We start from the raw sequence: 22,980 nt of genomic DNA on the forward strand, positions 1-22,980 counted from the left end.
CGGTGGGCACTGGGCTCAGCGCGGACCCCGGACCGCCCAGTACAGCTGGGAAGGTGACGAGGACCCCCCCACGCCTGCCCGCTGCCCCCCGCTCGGGAGAAAGCGCGGGGGACAGCGCTGTCCCCGCCATGGGGGTCCCACGGCAATGGGGAAGGGTCCTATGGGGTGAGTCGGGGTCACACCAGGACAAGGCCAGAGCTCGGTGCGGGGGGAGGTCAGGGACCCTCTGCTCACCCCCCAGGCCCGGTGGGGACGCACTATTTACAGGGAATAAACCCGGCGGCATCAGGGCTGCCGGCACCTCCACTCGCTCTTCTCCGGCCAGTACTCGAACGCCTTCCTGCGGGGGGGACATGGGGACATCAGTGCCACCGCCTCAATCCCTGCCCTATTTCCAACCCCCCACCCAGCGCATGACCCAGGTGTCCCCCTCCCCAACTTGTGGGGGGGGGGGTCCCCAAAACCCCCATACTCACTCTCGCGTGGGTGCAGTGGGCCGGCAGACCAGCCCGGCCTGGCAGGGGCAGATCTGGTTGATGCTGAAGGCGAGACCCCCGGGGGGGACGTGGCAGGTCTGTGCCAGCGCCAGCCGCCGTTGGCACACGCGCTCGCCGTGCCGCCGCGCACAGCACCCACCCGCGCCGCACTCCTCGTCACGCTGGCACCGCGCTCCTGCCATGGGGTGGCAATTCGGGTTAGGGGGTCCCCCATCCCCAGGTGCCCTCCCAGTGCCCCGTTGGCTTCGCAGCATTTGGCTGATGCTGGCGCTGCGCCCCATCGGCATCATGTCCCCCTGTGTCCCCAACCCCCCAGCGCCCTGCTCACCCTCCTGCCCGTCCGGCACGGGCTGCTGGCACTTCCCGAACATGCAGAGGAGGCCGTGGGCGCAGTGGGTGTCCCGGCGGCAGTACTGTCCCGCGGGGCGCGTGGGCAGGCACAGCCCGAAGTGCTCGTCGCAGAAGTGCCCGTGGGCGCAGGGGGTGGACGGGCTGCACGGTGTCACCTGCGTTGGGGAGGGGGGGGACACAGCACGTCAAGGGATGGGATCCCATCCCTGACCCCCAGAAAGAGCAGCAGGGGGCAAAAACTTTGTTTGCACATTATGAAGAGAAGCCGGACTGGGTGTGGGTGCGTTTTGGGGTGACCTGTGCCCCCGCGGGAGGCGGGCGGAGCCCGTAAAAGTTCCGCTAAAAGTCCTGCTCCAGGTGAGGCTCGAACTCACAACCTCGGCATTGCTCCGCGTACTGCCCTATAAGTACCGCGCGCTGACCGATTGCGCCACTGGAGCGCCCGGCGCCGCCCGCCGCGGCCGCGCTCGCGACCGGCCCCCCCGCTCCGGATCCGCTCCGGATCCCGATCCCGCTCCCGCCCGCGCTGCAAACTGCGCTCCCGCTCTGCCTGCAAACCCGGGTCCCGGCCCTGCGTCCAGCCCGGCTGCAAACCCACCTCCCGCACCCACCCCAGCTGCAAATTCTGCACCCATCCCAGCTGCAAATCCAGCTGCAAATTCTGCACCCAACTCCGCTCCCACTTCCTCCAAACCCACCTCCTACAAGTTCCGCTCCCACCTTTGCTGCAAACCCTGCTGCGAATTCTGCTCCCACCCTGCTCCAAAACAGTTCCCACTCCCGCCCCCAGCCCAGTTCCCATCCCCGCTGCCAACTGCACCTCCCACCCCTCCTCAGGAGCCCCACACCCGGGGGGTGACACCCACCACTCACCTCATCCAGGCTGTCCCCGGGGCTGCCGCTCCTGCCCAGCGCGGCTTCATCGGGCAGGTGCTGGGGCAGGGAGTACATCCAGGCCCAGAGGTAACCGGAGGCGGCGGGCAGGAGCGAGGTGACGAGGCACAGGACAACTGGGGACACCATCGTGCTGCTGGTGGGTGGCACCGGCTGCTCGGGTTTGGGGGCAGCGGGTTTATGTAGCCCACGGCCTATCTTGGCCCCCGCTGCTAAAACTGTTTGCCCACCTAATGGGGAAGGAGGAGGCAATCAGGGGTTAAGGGATTTACATAATTGCCAGCCTTCCCCTGGCTGGGTGCTGCAGCCCCAAGGTAAACAGCCCCCCCGGAGCAGTCTGGATCCGGCGCCTGTTCGGCTCCAGCGCCGGCCCCGAGCACCCTTGGGTGCAGCCTGGGGTGCCCCGGGTCCCCCCACAGCTCGGGGTGGCAGGGGCACCCACTGGCTCCATCCAACAGCGTTCCCGGGTTTGTCCCCCTTTCCTGGCGCGGTGGGACACTGCGGGGACAAGGGGGAGGCAGCAGGAGAGAGTGGGGGGCAGATGCTGTGCCCCCCAGGAAGGGCAGGATGGGCACACGGTTGACGTCTGCCCCGGTGTCTGTGTCCCCGCCACTGCCGCTGTGTGCCCCATCTGCCACCCCCTGTGCACACAGGTCCCCCCGGGGGTGACACACGTGTCCCGGGGGGGTGACGGGCTTTGCACCTTCCCTAATGGCTTTGCAAACGAGGTGTTTGCGTGTCCTGGTCCTTATCGGAGCAAACTTGTGAATGGTCCCCCCCGAGCGGATCCCCCAGACAATGTCCCCAAACATGCTGGGGGGGCTCAGCCAGGGCGCCTTTCGCTCCCCCCGGTCTCACCAATACACTTTGCCAACTGGGAAGAGCCACCACAGGACGGGTTCCCAGTTGCTGGAGTGTGGCACGGGGGGGCTGCAGGCAACGTTCTGGGGGGGGGTTGTCCCCAGGGGCTGCTATGGGGGACAAGACAAGACAAGAGCTGGTGGCTCGCTGAGAGTGGGGTGCACCGGGGGGTCCCCTCATCAGGCTCCAGGGACGTGTGCTGCTGCAGGGAAGATCACCCTCCCTCGGGGTTTCTCTTTGGGACTTTGCTGCCCTGGGTAACCCCGTTTTCGTGCCTCAGTTTCCCCGATCCGTATAAAGGAAGGCGGTGAGGCCGCTGGGTGACACAGGAGAACGGGGCAGCTCAGCGAGGGGACACCCCAGCGCGGCAGCTGCAGCGGGGTGACCCTAAACCTTTGTCCCTATGGTCCAGGCGGTGCTGGTGCCCAGGACACGCTGCGGGCCAGGATGTCCAAATCCGGCCCCGTGTGCCCCCCCAGCTGGCGTTTGCGCAGCAGCTTAGGGAGCAAATATTGACCTCACTCCCCAGGCGCAATCACGGCCGCTCCCCCCATCCGTCTCCCGCTGGGTGCTGGCCCGACGCTGCTGTCTCCAGCTAATCCCCCCCCGCACCGCGAGGACGCCACACAGCAGCTCCGCTCCCCAAAAGCCTCAGGGCTTCCCCAGCCCCCTGAGTGGGGTTCACGGCTTTGCAGCAAACCCGGGGTTTGGCTCCATCCCGCTCTCTGCGGGGCGGGGGGGGTTGGGGAGGGGGGGGGGGTGTTGGGGGTGCTGGTGCCACGTCCCCCTCGAGCACTGAGGGTGGGTATGGGGGGCTGCATCTTGACTCTGTGTGTGTGCTGGGGGGAAGGTGAGATTTGGGGGGGGTGCACTGCAGCTGCGTGTGCATGTGTGGAAGTGCGCACTGGTGTTTACTGGTGCGCACTGGTGTTTATTGGTGCACACTGGTGTTTACTGGTGCGCACTGGTGTTTATTGGTGCGCACTGGTGTTTACTGGTGCGCACTGGTGTTTATTGGTGCGCACTGGTGTTAACGGGTGCGCACTGATGTTTACTGGTGCGCAATGGTGTTAACTGGCGCTCACAGATGTGCAGCAGCTCGGTTATTAAGTACGTTGCACAACGAAACCAGCAGAGGGGGTATAGCTCAGTGGTAGAGCATTTGACTGCAGATCAAGAGGTCCCCGGTTCAAATCCGGGTGCCCCCTTCTTTTCCTTTTTCCCTTGGGGGGCTCCCCTTCTTTTTCACTCCGATTTATTTGCCACCCAGACCCGGGGGGAGGTCGCATCCTGCTGCTCCTCGCAGCCTACGGGTATTTCTCTTGCAGAAGGACGGATCCATCTCTCCCGTGGGGATCCCCCGAGCGGTGTCCCCCCCTCTGCCCCCCCAGCTTTCTCAGTTCAGGTCTGCAGGGCCCCACGTTGTTCCCGCACCCCCCAGCTTTGGGCGCAGGGTTGGGGGGGGCTGCTGTTGCTCCCCAGGCCCTCCGCACGGAGCACATCTCTGCTGCTCCTGGGGCTCTGCGGTGCCAGCTGGACCCCCACCTGTGACCCCCCCACCCTGTGACCCCAAGACCCTGTGACCCCCAGCCCCCTCCCCAGCCCCCCAGTAACCAGCGCTCCTGCGGCAAAGGGCAAAACCAGGCGAGGGGAAAGACGCTGAACGTTTGTGCTGCAGAGATGGGTTTGCTGATGGGGGGGGAACCCCAGGGCCTGGGGGGGGACGCTGGATCCCCCCAAAGGCGATGGCTGCCGTTGCCGTGCAGCCGCTCCGGCTCTAGACGGCAGCGAGCGGCGACAGGCGCTGGTTTGGGGGGGAGCACGTACCCCGGCGGGGCTGGGGGAGCTCGGTGAGGCTGGGGGGGCTCAGCAAAGCAATTATCCCCCCCCGCAGCCTGGTTCGGGATCACCGAGCTCAGGCTGCCCGCGGTGGGGACAGGGACAGCCGCGCTGCTGTGTCCCCCATTACCGGGGGGGCTCAGCACATGGAGACCGATTTTTCCCCGGGGAGCGGGGGGGTCCTGCCGCCGGTTCCGGCTCCATCCCGCCCCCCCGGCCCCACCCCCGGCCCCACCCCCGGCCCCACCCCCGGCTCCCGCCCGGGCTCCGGCTCCGGCTCCGGCTCCGTGCGCGGCTCCCCGGGGGTGCCGGCCCATGGCGGGGCGCTGACCCCCCCAGCAGAGCCGGGGCCGAGCGGGGCCCCCCCGGCCCCCACCATGCTCTGGGGGGGCCTGATCCTGTTCGTCCTGCTGCGCGGGGCGCTGGGCGCAGGTAGGGGGGGCCGGGAGCGCGGGCGGGGGCGGGTCCCGGGAGTGGGGGTTCGGGGGTCCCCGGGTTTACAGCTCCATGCACGGCCCCGGGCGTTGCTGTGCCCGCGGGCAGCGGGAGGCACCGCTCTGTCCGTCTGTCCGTCCCTCTGGTGCTGCGCTCCCCGGCGCGGGCTAGGCTTTGGGGGTGTCTTCATGTCCCCCTCCCCGGGCACGCAGGTGTGTGTCACGCTGCACCCACAGGGGCCACCCGCGGTGTGGGACCTGCCGTAGGGTCCCCGCGTCCCCCCCGCCCCAGCATCTCCGTGGCAAAAGCGCCGGCACCGTGGGGTGCCCGGGCGCCCCAGCTGGATGGGGCAGCCATAGGTCAGAGGGGGCTGTGGGTGTCCCACCCGGGATCCCCCCACTCGGGGCGCCCCGTGGCACGGCGGGTGCTGGATGTGGGCGCAGCTGGCTGGGGAGATTTTGGGAAGGGTACCGGAGCCTTCGTGGGGGGTTCGTTAGAGCCCCAGGGAAGGTGAGTGGGACCCCCAACCGCAGACCCCCTTTCCTCACCCACCAGCATTGTGGTGCATCCCTGCCAGCTCAGCCCCTCTCCCCCTGCCTCAGTTTCCCCCACTGGAGGTGCTGGGGACAGAAACCAGCCCCTTGGCACAGCTGGGGAGGCGAGCAGCAGCTCGTTAGGCAGCAATTAGCTCATCTCCCCGGGGGACCCGGGGAACCCCCTCCCCGGGGAGCAGTCTGCACCCCGCAGCTGTTTCTGCGTCCCGCTCCCTGGGGACAGCCGGCCTGGCGGTGTCCCTGCCCGTGGGCGAGCGTGTGCCGTCCGCAGCGCCTCCGCGTGCGCCGAGCTGCCAGAAACCTCCTGAATCTCTGCAGATTTGCTCCCAAACGGCTTTTTCATCCCCCCCCCCCCCTCAAACGCTGTGCTGTGTTTCCAGCCTCCGCTCCATCCCGGGGCTATGAGATGTGGCAGGAAGGGACAAGGGACAGTTTTCTTATGGTTGGAGTTTGCGCCGACGCCTGGACCCCAACCCGGCCTGGAGGAGGGGACACAGAGGACGTGGCCGTGCTGGTGCCCCATTGCCAAAACCGCATCTTCCCCATCCCCGGGGCCTCGCACCCCTGCCCGTGTGCGGGTGTGAGCTGGGGAGGGGACCAAAGGTGTTTTGCTGCCTTTCACCCCTCCCTGGCAGCTCTGCTCCCCTGGCCGTGGGTGTCTGTCACCTGTCCCTGTGTCCCGTGGCCATCCCTGACCTGAGGAGCTCTTCCCTGCATCTCTGTCATCACAACGATGCTGCTCGTCAGGGCTGAGACCCCTCAAACTCGTGTCACATAAGCAGAAGCTGCCTCGCTGGTGGACGGGGCTGATCCCAACCCACGGGCAGCTGTGGGACCCACGAACCCGTCCCTCTGTCCCCCCAGGACACCCCCCCGGGAGCGCAGCGGCGGGCGAAGGCCGGCGGAGAGCTCGGGACACGTCACTGGGGACCGAGGGGACGCGCATCAGCCAGGACATGGTGGGGGGCACCTTGGCCATCGACACGCTGCCGGCCAACGAGACGCGGATCGTGGTGAGTCGGGGTCCCCAGCGCTGTCCCCAGGGCAGGATCCGGCCAGCACTTGGCCACCGAGAGCTATTTCCAGGCTGGGCAGGGAGCTGGTGGAGCCCAAATTTAACGTGTGTGGCTGGAGGGTAATTACAGCCCAGCCCTGCGGCCGGTCCTGCCCGCCAGCTCCTGGTGCCATGGTGGGGATGCTTCGTTTGCCGTGGTGCCACCAGGGTCACCGGGGGGCTCAGGGCTGGGGGGGAAGCGGGGGGTCTCTGTTTGGGGAAGCTGGAGCCCGCAAGGCTGATAACGAGCTATAGCATCAGTGTCACCTGGGAGATCTCTCTTGCTTCTCACATCCCAGCCGTGCCTAATTACCCGCCCTCAATTAGCTCCTGGTTATTAGTGGCGGGGCTGCAGGTTTCTTGGCAGCTGGGGGGGAGTTTGCACCATTCTGGGGTGCGATCCACGGTTGGTTCCTGGAGGAGGATGTGCTGGTCGTGGTGACTTGTCCTGGTGTTTTTGGCAGCAGCTGGCTGTGGATTTGGTGGAATTAGTGTCCCCGTGGCACAACGTGGAGCAGCTGTGGCTGTTCTGCTCCAGCTTGGCTTTGCTTGTTGGCCACTGGGGACGGAGCGGGGCCAGGAAGGTTCCTGATGTGGAAGCGTTTATAAAAAGCCCAAACCCACCCATGGCCGCCCTATGGCATTTGGAGATGCCGAGGAGCCACAGGGAGGGCGTGATGGCATCTGTGGCTCACAGGAGGCAAAACCAGCAATTTTCTGGGGCTTGGTGCTGTTGGGGGTTGAAGAGCATCCGCCCTGGGAGCGGGGCTGTGTTTGGGGTGAAGGGTGTCCCCAATGCGTCACTGTATCTCGCTGTGTCTGACTGCAGAAGGTGTGATCGGACGTCAGGAGCTGCCCATCCAAAAACATTGTGGGTTTGGGGTGTGGGGGGACCCGAAGGTTGAAGCGGTTGTGATGCTGCCGCCCCCCAAGCTCTGCTCGTGGCAGCTCCGCTCCCCACTTGTTCTCGTGTTCAAAACCTCCTGTCTCTTAATCCGTGCCATAACCAAAGCCAGGTGAGCCAGGCAGAACCTCCCAGCCCTGCGGTTATTAAACCCCTGGTTTATTGGGAACAAAGCACCGGGGGGGGACAAGGACATGGGAGGTTCTGTTGTTCATCCCCCAGTGCTGTCCCTGCATCCCGGGGGGGTTTCCACAGCTGTTGCTGGGATGCAGCTGGCACAGCCTTCCCTGTGCCTCAGTTTCCCCATCCAGAGGGCAGGGAGGGCTCTGGGCTGCAGAGAGCAAGGGCTGGAATTGCTGCAAGGAAGAGCCGGGTGTCCCCAAGGTCCCCTGCAGGGATATGTGTCCCTCGATAGGTCCCTGACTGGCTTGCAATGGCTCTTGGCAGATCTACTGTGCAGTCCCTGCTCTGGTCTCCCAGGGAGTGGGGTTTGGGGGGGTCTGGGGTGCTGCTGGTGGCTGGGGGGGGGATGCTCGGGGTCACTCTCCTTGCTCTGGGTGAGGATCTGATGGCTCACACCCCATCCCGCGCTCTGGGGATGTCACCCAGGGGAACAGCCGCATTCCCCCGCAGTGTCCCCCATCCTCGTCCCCTCGCTCTGGCTCGGCTGCTGTTCCACGGTTCATCGTTTCCTCCGGGCTTCCTCAGCCCCAGTTGTTTTCGCTTCACTTCTAGCGGTTGCTTTAGCTGTAACTTCCAGCCCCTGGCTCCGGAGCAGGGTGTTTCCATCCCGGGGAGGCTGCGGCCTCTCGTGAGTCACGTCTCTTGCCGACCAGCCCTTCTTCTCGTGCATCTGGTCTCGTGATTCTTCTCGGCACCTTCTCCAAGTGCTCAGCATCCTCTGGCTTCGCCCAGGGCTTGTCTGTGCTGGTTTTATCGCTGCTTTGCGCTGAGGTTGGGTCTCGCTGCTCTGGGGTTTGCATCTCCACGCTGTCCCCTGTCACCCTGTCCCCTCCCGGCTGTAGGAGGACAACCACAGCTACTACGTGTCGCGGATCTACGGGCCGGGGGACGCGCGGCTGAGGGGGCTGTGGGTGGACATGGCAGCGGCCAACAGGAGCCAAGTGAAGATCCACGGGATCCTCTCCAACACGCACCGACAGGCCTCGGTGAGCCCGGCGTGTCCCTGCGGTGTCCCCCGGTCACCTCTCCCAGCGGGGATTTCCATGTGGTGGCACCTCCACGTTCCCATGACATCCCAGTGGGGACCAAGGCTTGATTTACCCCCAGTGTGTGATTTAGCCCCAGTCCAGGACTGGTCCTACCAGGCAGAAGGGGGTGAGCGGTGGGGACTGGGCACCCGCAGGACCCCCCAATCCCATCCCTCTGTCACCCCCATGTCCCAGCCCCGGGATCCTGAGCTGGGGTGGAGCCGTTGGGCACAGACCTGTACCCCCCATCCCCAGCAGATGTTTTTCTCACCCCATCTCCCTCCCGCAGAGAATCATCCTATCCTTTGACTTCCCCTTCTATGGCCACCTCCTGCGGCAGGTCACAATAGCGACGGGCGGTGAGTCGGGATGGGACCTGGGGGGCACTGGGGGTACAAAACAGGGTGGGTGAGGCAGGATGGGGTGGTGGGAGGTCAGAAAGAGGGGTGGAGCATCACGGGGACTGTGCGATCTGCTCGCTCAGGTTTTATCTTCATGGGGGACGTCATCCACCGCATGCTCACGGCCACCCAGTACATCGCGCCGCTCATGGCCAACTTCAACCCCAGCTACTCCCGCAACTCCACCGTCCAGTACCTGGACAACGGTGAGTCCATCTGCCCGCTCCTGCCTCCAAATCTCTGCTCTCCAGAGCAAAAAGAGGGGGCTGGAGCTGGGGTGTTGGGTAGAGGAATCTGGGGTGTTTGGCAGGGGTCGGGCTCTGCTCCCCAAGAACAAGCGCCAGGAGCAGAGGAAACGGCCTCAAGTTGCGCCAGGGGAGGTTGAGGTTGGATCTGGGAACAATTTCTTCCCCAAAGGGCTGTGGGGCATTGGAACAGGCTGCCCAGGGCAGTGCTGGAGTCACCATCCCTGGAGGGCTGGACAGACGGACATGAGGTTCTCAGGACATGGGGCAGTGCCAGGGGTGGGTTTGGTTGGACTCCATGGTCTTGAGGGGCTTTTCCAACCAAAATGATTCCGTGATTCTCTGTGGGGTGAGGAGAGGCGAGAGGACCGACCCGCTCTGGTCTCTCCCCCAGGGACGGTTTTCGTGGTGCAGTGGGACAAGGTTTTTCTCCAGGGGAAGGAGGACACAGGCAGCTTCACCTTCCAGGCGGCGCTGCACAGCACCGGGAGAATCGTCTTTGGGTACAAGGAGGTGAGAGGTTTTCTGCTGGGGACAGCAGAGCAGGAGGGGCCCTGCAGGTCTGGGAGGAGATCTGGTGTTATAACTGTTCACATGCCGAGTCTCTGGTGCCACAAAAGCTCTGGGGACGTGCAGCTGGACCCCATTCTGTCCTCTCTAACCCACCGCAGATCCCCGTGCCCGTCCTGCAGATCAGCGCCACCCAGCACCCTGTGAAAGCCGGGCTGTCTGATGCCTTCATGGTCCTCAACCCATCGCCCGATGTGCCCGGTGAGTCGCTGCGCTTTAGGAACTGGGGGAGATGGAGTCACTGGGGGGTTGTGGTTGCAGGGACCCCTGTAGATCCCCCAGCCCAGCCCTGCTCACGCAGGGTCACCACAGCAGATCACACAGGTCGGTCCAGGTGGGTTTCAATGTCTCAGAGAAGGAGACTCCAGTAATTCCTTGTCCTTCTCGAACTGGGGAGCCCAGAACTGGAGCCAGAACTGCAGCTGGGGCAGAGCAGAGGGAGGGGATTCACCTCCCTGGCCCCATGGCTGGGAGAGGGGGCAGGTGGGGACAGAGACACGAGACGCCCTCATCTTTGGGCACCTCAAGACGTGAGGATGTGCTGCTTGGATTCATGGTGGGGAGCAAAATAGCATGAGGAGGCATTTGGGGCTGTGTGGATGTCCCTGGTGCATCTTTGGGGTGCATCTCCCCATGGCCAAGGCGATGGTGCAGCCCTGTGCTCCAGGTGCTTTGGTGAGGAGCCCAACCTCACTCCCGCCCCCCCGGCCCCCCAAAAACTGCACCCACCGCCGTTGCTTTTCCTCGTTATTTATGGAGCCTGCCATCTGGCCCTCGTTTATTACCCATTTACAACAGTTTGTGTTAAATAAACCCCTCAGCCTGGCTGGATGGGGCATCCCCTCCCCTCTGTCCCCTTGGGTGTGCTACCTCCTGCCTGCACCCCCTGCCTGTCCCGGGGGTGTGAGGGGAGGGGGATGGAGACAAAATGCAAGAACTGGCCATGAAGAAACTTAATGAGATGAAGAAACGAGGCTTGAAGGGAAGGACGGGAGGGGAGACCGTGTTGCCCTGCTCATCTGCTGGAAGGAAGGACGGGCTGGATTCTCCTTGCCGGGCCACCGAGCCAGAGGACCATCTTGGCTGGTGCCACCACATCAATTAGCTGCAGGCTCTGGGAGAAGATTTGGGAGAAGCCTGAAGCCAGGAGAGACCCCTCTCCTGGGATTAAGGAGGAAAGGAAGGAGAGGGGAAAAGGCTTGAGGAACAGGGGCAGGAGGAGGTTTTTGGGGCTGCAGAGCATCCCGGGGAGCGCTGGGAGCTGCGAGCGCTGCGCACGGGGGAGGCTCATGAGTCACCGCCGAGCAATGTGTTGTGCAGCTTCGTGTTTGTTTAGAGCGATGCAGGGCTGGACCGCGGCCATCTCGGGAGCCTCTGGATGGGGAGAGGGGGACAGAGAGATCTAAACTCCGCCTAACAAAGCTGGGAAGAGGAGATGTGTGCCCTGACATCCCTGCTGCTCCCAGCACCTCCTGCTTTGCTTCTCTGACGGCTGCCGGACATGTTTCTCTCATAGGAGCCACCCCAAGATGTGGGGAAGGAATTGTTGGACCTGAGGGTGGTGAGAGCCTGGCCCAGGTTCCCAGAGAGGTGGTAGATGAACCATCCCTGGAGACATCCCAGGCCAGGCTGGATGGGGCTCTGAGCAACCTGAGCTGGTGAAGATGTCCCTGCTCATGGTGGGGGGTCACTGGGTCAGTTTGAAGGTCCCTCCAACCCAAACTGCTCTGTGATTCCATTTCAGGTGCGGGTCAGCAGCCCCACAAGCTCTCCCTGCCCTCTCTGGGATTTGCAGGATGTTGCACAGGGTATGCAAAGTGGACTTAAGCCCAGTCTAAAGCCAAGTCTTTGTGTTGCAGAGTCCCGCCGTCGGACCATTTACGAGTATCACCGCGTGGAGCTGGACACCAGCAAGATCACCAACATGTCAGCCGTGGAGTTCACCCCACTGCCCAGTAAGTCGGACAAGCTGGTGTGGTGCCCTGGGGTGTGTTTTCCTCTATGGATTCTGCATCAGGAATCAGCTGGACTCACGAGGGTGTTGAGCATCAAGATGTAACCTCTGTAAAATCCATCCTGGTGCTTCCAGAATGAGATCGTGGATGGTTTGGGTTGAAGGGACTTTCAAACTGCCCCAGTGCCACCCCTGCCATGAGCAGGGACATCTTCACCAGCTCAGGTTGCTCAGAGTCTGGCCTGGGATGTCTCCAGGGATGGGGAATGAGCCCCATGGAAGGTTTGTGTTGCTCACCAGTAGCTCCCGCTCACCTCAGTGCTTTTCCACTTGATTTCCAGCACCGGCAGCTCTTTCCCACTGAAACTCTTTCTCTTTTGCTCCATAAGCTACAGCGAATTTTGCTGGACAGCGGTTCACCTCAGGTCCGTCTATAAGACATTTTCTACGCCTCCACGCTCAGATGGAATTTCTTCAGGATCGTGTTAGATAAAGACGTTTTTAGTGTCCGGATCCAAGGACACGTGTGCATGAGGGAAAATAGTCATGCAGTCCGTAAATACAGAGCAGAGAGTAAATCTGTCACGAAGATACCAAGGTTATGCATTTAAATGGTCTCCCCAGGCTATTTTATGACAATTTTAGCAGCAGGCAGGGTTACTGCAAAGCAGATCATAAATAAGCATTCTGCAATATTTTGTTGTTTCTCCTTAAGACTTGCTGTTTCAGTTCCCCCAGCAGCCAGAGCGGGATCTTCTGAGGAGCCACAGAGCGGGGAGAACCAGCCTCCACTTCTTCTTCTGGGGAGTTTAATTCTGAGCCTTATTGAGGTCAGAAGAGGCCCAACTGGGTTAATCTGTGTCTTCTCCAGAGGGGCCGGTTAAAGCTCTGCATGGGCACACGAAGGAGAGTCAGGACTTGTTAAAACTTCTGATTTCACAGAATCACAGAATGGACTGGGTTGGAAAAGCCCTCAGAGATCATCCAGTCCAACCCTTGGCCCAACTCCAGTCCATTGACTAGATCATGGCACTAAGTGCCATGTCCAATCTCAGCTTAAAAACCCCCAGGGCCGCTGAGTCCAGCACCTCCCTGGGCAGCCATTCCAATGCCTGACCACTCTCTCTGCAAATAATTGCTTTCTAATATCCAGCCTAAATTTCCCCTGGCAGAGTTGAAGCCCATGGCCCCTTGTCCTATTGCTGACTGCCTGGGAGAAGAGACCAATCCCCACCTGGCTAGAACTGCCCTTCAGGTAGTTCTAGAGAGTGCTGAGCTCACCTCTAAGCCTCCTCTTCTCCAGACTAAACAAGCCCAGCTCCCTCAGCTTCTCCCCATAGGGCTTGTGTTCCAGTCCCTTCCCCAGTCTTGTTGCTCTTCTCTGGACCCGCTCCAGCACTTCAATCTCTTTCCTGAACTGAGGGGCCCAGAACTGAACACAATACTCCAGGTGTGGCCTCCCCAATGCAGAGCACAGGGGAAGGATCACTGCCCTTGTCCTGCTGACCACGCTCTTTTGGATACAGGACAGGATACTGTTGGCCTTCTTGGCCACCTGGGCACACATTTTCTTGACTTCTTTTTAGACAAGCCCTCTTGACCACCTTTTCTAGCCAAGGTGACAAGCAAACACTGGCTCTTTACAAGCAGCTTGTCCCCTCCACCATGGAGATGTTCTTGCAGAATTCATATGGCCTTAGCAACAGGAGGCTCAACTATTTGTGTTGCTTCCTCCCTTCTGAGAAACACCCTCCGTGCAAGAAGAAATCCCAGGAGCCTCAGATGCGTCTTAATTCCCAGTTAAACAGACTGGGAGTGCGTTTCAGGGGCACCGGGAGCGTAGCCCTTGCTCACAGTGTTGCAGAGGTCGGGCTGGAGGCTCAGCTGGTGGTGCTGGTTCCGTGGGGATGCTCCCCCGTGCAGGTGCTGGTGTTGCTGCCACATTTCTCTTCTCTTTTCCAGCTTGTCTCCAGCACCAGAGCTGCGAAACGTGCGTGAGCTCCGAGCTGACCTTCAACTGCAGCTGGTGCCACGTCCTGCAGAGGTACCGGCCACGCGTTTCCCCCCCTCCCCTTCTCCCATGGGTGTTTCTATAGCTGGGAGAGCAAGTGCAACTCTAGGTCGGATGCCTGTATCAGTTTTGTTCGTTTCTTTTCATTATTACATTCTTTTTTTGTTGCTTTTCGGTTCAGTTTATGTGCTGCTTATAGCCTCGTAGCCATAGTTAAGTGATCTCCGGTTACAAGCCGCTGAAAGGAGATATTTCCCGAGGCTGAGGGGTTTTGATCTGTGTTTTGATGCAGCAACAAGTTGAGACCAGAAGCAAGACTCGCGTTTTTGTCGGCACGATTAAACAGAGGGGGAACTAGTGCTGGTTTAGGCTGTGACTGCAGACACAAGGCAGGGACACGCTGGGGTCTGAAGGATGCTCAGAGAATCAGGGACGCTCCTCAGCCCCCTGGCTGTGGGGGACACGTTCTCCTTGTTGGGGACAGGACACAGTGAGGGCTGGGGGGCATTTGCTGCTTGTTTGGGGGTAAACGGAGGATTTTTGGGGCTGAGGCTGCCCCTGCTGCAGTCCCGCCCCGCGCTCTTCAGCTCCAGCAGCACGATACAGAGCACAAGGAGAGTTTAATGAGATTTTTGCTGCGATATTTAGGGCTGGCGGCAGGGGAGGGGACCCAGTAACACAGATCCACGGGCACGGGGACAACGCTGTGTCCCTCCTCCTGCAGCCCTTCTCTAAGACTCGCACCTTGTCCTTCCAAGCAGCGATTCAAGCAGGACAGGGGAAGATGTGGAGGGATCAGCGGAACGACGCGATAAATCAGCGTCGATTCACTGCCCTGCGATGGGCTGGAATAAAACCCGAGCCAGGGGAACATAATTTTGAAATGACAAGTTGCTCAGCGGTGGCTCCGGATCAGAGAATACGATGTTCTCGCAGCTGGGATTGATGCGTGAAACCAGATGTGGCTTTGGTAGTAAAACCAAGTCCAGGATACGGTGGTTTTAAGCCTGGATTTTGTTTTGGGCTGAAACTCCAGGGTTCGAGAACTTTGTCGTTCTGCTTATTCCAAATTTCACGGTGTTTGCCAACCCCAGCTGCCCAAATCCAAGGCGCTGCTGCTGATGTTTGCTCTTATCACATATAACATGGGGATTTCTCGATGCGTTGGCTGAAATCCGCGCGTCAGCGTGTCGGCATCTCGGTCCCGAAAAGCTTCGATGACACATAGAAAATACAAACAGCAAATGAGCTTCAACTAGCAAGTTAGAACAAGCTTAGCGCTATCTCGTTGGCTTTCGACCAGCGGGGTTTGCAAAGCCACTGTGATCTTGCCCAAGGAAGTTTTGTTAGGCTTAAACTTCTACCCTAAGGCCAGCTCGGTGGTTTAACCCCCAAGTCCTCTTAATTCTCTTCTGGACAGTAGAACTTTTGCTTTTGCTTCAGCCCGTAATTGTTCTGAGAACTGTACTTTAGGCAAAGATCTCAGTGACTCAGCAGGACCTGAAGTTTCTTGTGGTTTCTCCTCTTTTCCTGGTTGGTAGGTGGGTAAATTATGGCTTGTGTGAGCTGAACCCCTGGTTCACATCCTGGTGGTCCCCATAGGCTTCCCAAAGGTCAGAGTGCTGTTTGGTGCCGCTTCCTTCCCTCTGTTCCTGCAGAGATTTCTCTGGCTGGTGTTTTCCTCGTGCAGTTTGTCATTTCGTTAATGTGTTTTTCCTGTGCAGATGTTGCTGGAAAGAAAAGAACAAAATAAATAACCCAAACCCTCGAGGAGATCGTGGCCTTGCCCTGGCACGGAGTCCAGGGAATGGAAATTCAGACTCAGTCTATATATTTTTTCCTATTTCTCCGCTTCTCTTGGAGAAGCGGCGTTGATCCTTTTCCTCCTCTGTTAAGAGGAACATTAGTGTCCTTCCAGCACAGCTGTACTGGAAACCCCACGTCTTCAGAGACCAACTTGTATAGAGTCTTTCCAGCCCTCAGATATTTGTTTGTCCGAGTATCTGGACACAACACCCACCGAGGCAGCGCTTGGGACTCTCGGGCAGCTTAGAAAACACCAGCGACGTGCCAAATATTGCTGCTGTGTCTCAGGAACTCACCTGCCACGGGTTAATTCTGCTTCTTCCGCAGGTGTTCCAGCGGTTTCGACCGGTACCGCGAGGAGTGGTTGTCCTACGGCTGCGGCCAGCAGGTGAGACCCACAGGAGGGTCCTTGCTCTTGTTCTTGTGCTGAGAACAGAGTCGAAATACAGAAATAATATCCCAGCGCAGAAAATTCACCCTTAGCTCCCCCTGGCTTGTGCTGGTCTGGGATATCCCTTTGGGCATCCCTGTCCCGTTACAGCGCATCTCTCTACTGGGATAGTTAAAAATGGTCCATCTCACCCCAAATTTTCCTCGCTGGTGCCTTGTTTCTCTGCGGGTTGATTCTGGGTATTCTGTAAAGGTGCGGAGACCTCTTTAAGTCACCAAATGGTGCAATGCGAGTACCCTGAGTTCACCTTCTGAAGCGTGACTCTTACTCACTCTCAAGCATGAAGAAATTAGCCCTTGTGATTCCTTTTTTTTTAGTCCTCGTTAGCACAATTACCTCCACATTGGATGAACTAGTTTCTTTGTCTCGGGAAGATCAGCTGTAAGGAAACATCTGTTTCTGCTTTTGGGTATTTTATTTTCTAATTTATTTGATTTTTCCTCACTGAAAACTCTGCTTTGTTCCATGTTAACCCAGAGGGCTGAGCAGAGGCAAAGGAGCCCACAGGACATGTGTGAGCTCACCCACCTTGCCAGATCGTTGTCATTTGTCCTATTTAAGTGGTTCCCAAACTTTTCCTCTTCTCCAATCCCCATGTCACCCCCCCCATGTATTTTTCTGGACTGTGTCTCTTGCTTCCACTTGGGTTTGAACCCCAAAGGCTCTAAAGCTGGGGAGCAGAGCCCTCCCCGCTGGCTCTCACTGGAGGAAAGGGAGGAAAACCAGCTCTTTCTGCCTTTTCTCTGCAGTCAGATGAGAAGACGTGTGAGGATTTAGCGGAAGGGTATTCAGCACCTCCCGACGGCTCCTTCCCCCCACGGGATGGGGACGTCCCCACTGCCACGTCCTCGCTCTTCGTGGACAAGCTCACCACGGAAGGTAGGGACGGACTGGGGGGCAGTGGGGACACCCCATCCCCGGGGAGATCTTGCGTTCTGATGCCATGTAAAACCATTTAGTACGTACTGGGACATTCCAATAGAGGAACAGGAGAGGTGGTAGATGAACCATCCCTGGAGACATCCCGGGCCAGGCTGGACGGGGCTCTGAGCAACCGGAGCTGGTGACGATGTCCCTGCTCATGGCAGGGCTGGCACTGGGTCGGTTTAAAGGTCTCTCCAACCCAAACCACCCACGATCTCATTCTGGAAGCACCAGGACGGATTCCCTTCCAACCCAAACCATTCTGTGATTCCATGATTCCATATCTAAATAAATACAATAACAAACCTACCCTTGAAGGACAAGGGGTGGAAGGGCAGCCTGAGAGGTGACACTCGGTGATGTGTGAAGGGGAGGGATGAAACCCCCTGGTAGGAAGAGTTTTACAGTTTCCTCGCAGCCTTTTAATGCATTTTGAAGGTCAATAAGCAACTTGTCCCCAGTGGGCAGACTCCCCAGCACCTTAATGGAGGTTAATACTCTATATAGGGGCTCATGCTTTTAATGTCCCTGGTCCTGGTGGCTCGTGGCTGGCAGTGCTTTCAGATGGGCAACAACACGGCATCGTGTGCGTGCCCTGCGCTCGGGAACGGTGCCGGTTCCAGCGCAGGAAAGCTCCGCCTAAGGAGCAGAGTTTCCCCTGGAGACACCCATGTTCTAAAGCTTGATAATCCTATTAACACAGGGGCTGGCTCCTCGGATCCTAGCGGCAGGTATCACTTCAATTTTGCTGCTTAATAGTCCCTAACGCAAACTGCTAATTAGAATAAATAGAAAGGAACATTAGTAATTGTCCTTCAGCGATGGGAACGGGCTGGGGGGAGGAAAGGAGCACTGACTTTGAAAGGAGCAATTAAAGGCAGGGGGAGTGTTAACGCCACCACTGAGATTATTTTCCAACTCATCGCCATTTCTGGGCGGGGGGGTGAAGAAAGAACAAGAGGCTTTCTGTGACATAGTCAAGCATGAAGTTAATTTGTAGTCTTGGAAGGGAACAAACAGGCAGCTGTGTCAGACTGCGAACTTGATCTGGAGCAGCTCAGCAAAGGCATAAGCGAAGGAGCCACCTCCGTGTCCCTCCAGCCCTGGGGGGACATGGGGTGAACGTGTTGGACATGCTGGTCCTGTGTTGATGCAGCGAATGGGTGAGATGAGCAGCGGGAATTCTGGATCAGGAATCGGCTGGATGCGTGGTGATTGGTGAGACGTAAAGCCCCGTAAAATCCATCCTGGTGCTTCCAGAATGAGGTCATAGGTGGTTTGGGTTGGAGGGACCTTCAAACTGACCCAGTGCCCCCCCTGCCATGAGCAGGGACATCGTCACCAGCTCACGTTGCTCAGAGCCCCGTCCAGCCTGGCCTGGGATGTCTCCAGGGATGGTTCATCCACCATCTCTCTGGGCAACTGCATTTTGGGCCATAAATGCTGTGCAAGAGCAGAGTTCCACCTGTGGCCCCATCACACGGGCAGGAAGGATGCAGGATGTCACAGAAGGCTCCTATCTTTATTTATTTTGCCTTTTTGCTTTCTTCTTTTAGACGACACAAAGCTCAATCAGTATGCAGGAGGAGAAGGTAAGACCTGAGCTCAGCTCTGCCTTTTTCACCCCTGTTGCCGTGAATCCCGCTCAGTCCCAGTCTGTGTGTCAGCCCTGGGGAACCGAAGTGTTGCTGTAAAGCTCCTAATTCTGGGAAGCTTGATGGTGTTTTGCTGATTTTTCGCAGGTGTGGGGAGCAGCCTTCCCTCCAAGCAAACGGGCACCCCGGTGCACACGGGCACCATCGTGGGCATCGTTCTGGCCGTGCTGCTCATCGCCGTCATCATCCTCGCTGGGATTTACATCAACAGCCACCCCACCTCTGCCGCCGCCCTGTTCTTCATCGAGGTGAGCGGAGAACCAGTTTTATCTTCCTCTGCCATCAACACCCATCCCGACCTTCTAGAGAACAGCACGGAGCAAAACAAGAGCAAGAACCTTAGATAGGGCTCAAAGCTGAGTTCCTTTTCACAGTCCTACAGTCCCAGTTTCTCTCTCAACCTCCAGCTGATGATGTTTTAAACTTAGGTTCTCTCCTTCCCACGCTGTTTTATTTTCCTCCCTTTCACACGTTGCCTTTTATTTTCTCCCTCGCGCAACCTCAGACTCTTCCACCTCCTCGTGTGGTCGGGGGCTCCGTCGGAGCCGAGACATAATTGAGTTCGCTGCCTTTGGAATTGCCCAGTGGGATTTTTGTCGCCTGGAATTGTCAGGCTTTACTGATAAGTGTGGCGCCAGCAGCCAACTGTGGGAGCGGTGCTGTGGATGCTCTAAACGGGATATTTTAATTCTGGGGAAGATGGGGGGTCCAACCGTCTCCATCTGCCGTTAGAAGGCAGCAGACTGTGCAGCGCAGGCTCCCGAGGGAGGGAGTGAGCAACGCTTAACCCTTGGCCTTTCCTGCTCCCTCGCTGGCTTTTCGTAATCAACTCTTTCAAGCATAAATCAATCTTTATAAATTTACTAATAAAAAGTCAGACTTTCACAAAGATGTCACTTTGTCTCAGGGCAGTTCCCCGTTTCCCCGCGGGCTCGGGGTAGAAGGCTCTGCCATAATTTCTGACGGGTCTCCGTTTCTGTCCGCAGCGAAGGCCACATCGCTGGCCCGCCATGAAATTCCGGAATCACACCAACCAGGCCACGTACGCCGAGGTGGAGCCGGCCAGCCAGGAGAAGGAGGGCTTTGTGGAAGCAGAACAGTGCTGAGCGCCTTTCCCCCCGCCTCTCGGGTCTCAAGCGTTGGAGTTGCTGTCATTCTATTGCAAAGTCTTTCCCCTCTTGGAAAACAAGCGAGTGGAGGAAAAAGACCCAATCGGAGCATTTGGAAAGGATGAGTCGAGGCGATGTGAGGCTGGACTTGCCTGGATTCCTCAGGAGACAGCAGAGCCGGCGGTGGTGACGGCGGTGACACTGGACTCTGCCCTGCATGTGGCGACAGGCAGAAAAGCGCAGTCAGTTTTTGTAGCTTGGGGTGGGGTGCTTTTGGTTTTGTGGTCGGGTGTTTCCTCCCTGTGTGTGGTTGGACTGTTCCCCCTCCACCGGGAGCCTCAACAGGGAGCACATCTCGGTGCGGGTGCAAGAGGAGGAGGCTCTTGGGGACAGCAAATTCGGTGCTTTTTGCTGCGTGCCGGGGTGTTGAGGTTGGCTCATCAGCGCTCGCCTCCCTCCACCTCCTTTTGGGGCAAGTGCATTGAATTTTGTCATCAAGGCTGAGAAGCCTTGAGCCCTTTTTTCCTCTTCCCGTCCTGCAGTTGTTCTTCCACCACCATGGCTTCTCCTTTCCCAGCAGAAACAGAAACCTCCTCTATTTTAAGGGCAAAACCCCTGCGGAGGATTCACCTCCAGGATGTTTGTGAGCCAGTGGCTCCGATGCACTTTTTAGCATCTAATTAGTTTGCTAAATTACTAACTATGACCCTTGGCCCTAAAGGAGACAGAATGTGAAAACAAATTGTAGATTTTTTCAAAATATATCCTCATGGTCTGGCTACAAATCCAGGAGGAACAGAGCAGGATGGGGAGAGAGCACTAGAGAGAACCCTTGTCCTCCCATGGATTAATCCTGATATAAATCTAAGCTTGTTTGTGGGCATTTCCCATCAATTAGGAGCGAGGGCAAACATTCCTCCACACCACTGAAAAATCAACCTGGTAAACATCATTTTTAGAGCCTGCTCAAGCCAGTAGGATCTTTCGCTATTTTTTTATGATGTCTGTGATAGGCCCCATGTCTGGATTTGTATGTAAATCATGATTCCAGAATCTGACCCTCACTAAGGGCTTTGCCACTGGGCCCGTCAGGGTTCTCTACTCCTTCTGTGCAAGGAAAACTTGTCTAAAAGAATTAAAAGAGAGTCCAAAGTCCAGTGTACAGTAAAGTTTTCTTTCCCCCACCAAAAAAGGTGGTGGTTGTATGAGGCTTTTTTTTCCTTTACATTTCCTCTTGATCCTCAGTTATTTATTCTGATAATCATGTTTGGTGCATATTTTATCCCCTGGCTGGTTCAGCTGTCACCGATGGTGATTACTGCCAAAGGCATGGTCTGTCTAATTAATGTTTTCCTTCTCATCTGCTGAATTTTTATAGCCATTAAAGATAAATATGGATGCTTTGTGGCATTTAGACCCCAGATTATACTTTCTCCTACGTAGCCACTAGGGAGACTTTTGCTGCATCTTATTATGGCGTAAAGGCACCAAAATGCTCACGTAGGGTAAGTCAGACCAGTCGTGCCCAGTTGTTACAGCCCAGACGGTCTCTATTTAAACATATTTTGAAGATAAAGTTTATTCCTAAATAAAGCTTTTGACTGGTTGTTTTTTTCCCCCTGGTGCATTGCTGGATCTAAGGAGGATCAGATATCGGGTGGAAATAACAACATCCAAGTGCTGGAGCAACAGAAATGGTTGAGATACAGAAAATACTGCAGGAGAGATGCCAAGTTCTGAGCGCCTGGAGGAAAAAAGGCTTTTCAGTTTGTATTTTTCCTTCAAGGAAAGAAAGAAAAGCAAAGGGGCTATTCTGTAGCGGCGCAAGAGATGTTTGGTCTGCCTCCTACTGAGGAATGGGGTTTGGGGTATTGTCAGGTAGAGCGTTAACGGCTTCAATTAATCATCTCTAAGATGATGGAGAAGTTACTGCCCAAAATTGGGGGTCTGAATTCCCCCGAATCTCCTATTGCCCCTGGATCCTGTGGCTCAAGGAGGAGAAAAAGCCCAATGTTCTGTCCTACCTTTTGACGTGAGCTCCGGGTGCTCGACCTTCACACCTGGGAAGCTCGTGAGTCAACAAGGAGCCTTTTTCTTCCTGAATATTCTTTGTAGTGGAAGAGGTTGGCTATTAAATTCCAGAAAGCACAACGGTAATGTTGCTGATGCCTAGAAAGACAAAAATGGATTTTCCATCACCAAGATGCCGAAGAGAAGAGTCTGGGCTCACGTATAGTGCCGGCCGCACCAAGTTCAACGCATCGGATCAATATTCCCTTCCTACCTGTGCGACTCCGAACTTCAAGATGCTGGTTAATCTTGCGAGTCTCGAAGCAAGGACATGGTGGTGGCAACTACAACATAAAGAGTTTGATTTCTGCTTTAAATCATGTGGCTTTTCCAGCCGCATGCTGAGGTTTTTCCTCTGGATTCTGACGAACCCAGCGCTTGCTTCAAGCATCATGTATATTGACCTGTAGATTTTAACTTTATAGCTATCAAGGGGGTGTTTGCTGCGCTCAGTCCGGTGCTCAGATGGTTAAAAGATGCAAAACAACCGCTACGGCTCCTCATTTCCAAGCCCTGTGTCCTGGCTGGTTGTGGCAACCACTGAACACGTCGTTTGGGTGTAAAATATGAGGAAAAAGACATGGTGTATCTGCTGCTTGGTCACTGGTCTGTGTTCAATAGCTGGGAAAACACAGCGCGGGGTTTATCAGACCAAGGAGAGGTTGGTTCTGCTCCTGCAAGAGTTGGGGGTCAATCCCCCCCATTTTTGACATAACGGGGGCAGGACTCAGATAAACAATAAATTCTTTTTAAGAACTAAAGGCCTACTTTCCACATACTTGAATTTACAGCACAGTTGGACTCTTTTGGGGGACTAAAGGCACTTTATCTGTCTTTTAACGCCATGTATTTACTATGGATTATCTGCATGGAACACAGTCTTAATATTAAAAAAGAAATCTTCCTTTTGGGTTGCTTTGTTTTCAAAATAAACCACGCAAACTATTATTGGTCGTGTGGACTTCTAAGCTTGTTAAATATTTAACATTTACCTTTCATCTTGTATTCTTTTGAGACTATAAGAATATATATATATATTTTAAGATGAGAATTCTACTCTCCCACTGCCTTGTTCTATTTGTTCTGAGCAGAGAAGCAGCAGATATATAATTAGAATATACATATATAATCATTATTTATCTATAGACGTCTACACAAAAGGAAATACTTCATCAATCTGCAAT

The 22,980-nt window shown here is 57.1% G+C and overlaps 1 protein-coding gene and 2 non-coding genes across 3 annotated transcripts; 2 read left to right on the forward strand and 1 right to left on the reverse strand.

Moving 5' to 3' along the window:
• Positions 1 to 1,197: 1,197 nt before the first annotated feature.
• On the reverse strand, positions 1,198 to 1,288 carry TRNAI-UAU (transfer RNA isoleucine (anticodon UAU)). The gene is given in 2 exon segments: positions 1,198 to 1,233; positions 1,251 to 1,288. It is a non-coding gene; the product is annotated as a tRNA-Ile (tRNA).
• Positions 1,289 to 3,739: 2,451 nt separating this feature from the next.
• On the forward strand, positions 3,740 to 3,811 carry TRNAC-GCA (transfer RNA cysteine (anticodon GCA)). The gene has a single exon. It is a non-coding gene; the product is annotated as a tRNA-Cys (tRNA).
• A 762-nt stretch (positions 3,812 to 4,573) lies between these two features.
• Positions 4,574 to 22,744, forward strand: PLXDC1 (plexin domain containing 1). The gene is made up of 14 exons (XM_065039625.1): positions 4,574 to 4,874; positions 6,296 to 6,444; positions 8,415 to 8,558; positions 8,890 to 8,959; positions 9,085 to 9,207; positions 9,641 to 9,759; positions 9,918 to 10,017; positions 11,676 to 11,771; positions 13,733 to 13,814; positions 15,915 to 15,975; positions 16,788 to 16,917; positions 18,519 to 18,554; positions 18,705 to 18,865; positions 19,604 to 22,744. Exons 1-14 carry the CDS (start codon positions 4,589 to 4,591, stop codon positions 19,721 to 19,723), a joined length of 1,677 nt encoding a protein of 558 aa, XP_064895697.1. The 5' UTR covers positions 4,574 to 4,588; the 3' UTR covers positions 19,724 to 22,744.
• Positions 22,745 to 22,980: the final 236 nt, after the last annotated feature.

Source organism: Columba livia, chromosome 23 (genome assembly GCF_036013475.1).
Source record: "Columba livia isolate bColLiv1 breed racing homer chromosome 23, bColLiv1.pat.W.v2, whole genome shotgun sequence".
Lineage (NCBI taxonomy): Eukaryota > Metazoa > Chordata > Aves > Columbiformes > Columbidae > Columba > Columba livia.

Excerpts from the sequence above, each read along its gene's own strand:
- PLXDC1 (XM_065039625.1), top strand. The coding sequence starts at position 4,589 with ATGGAGACCGATTTTTCCCCGGGGAGCGGGGGGGTCCTGCCGCCGGTT. Across the intron at positions 6,445-8,414 it reads CCAACGAGACGCGGATCGTG|GAGGACAACCACAGCTACTA; the intron begins GTGAGTCGGGGT and ends TCCCGGCTGTAG. Across the intron at positions 13,815-15,914 it reads TGGTGCCACGTCCTGCAGAG|GTGTTCCAGCGGTTTCGACC; the intron begins GTACCGGCCACG and ends CTTCTTCCGCAG.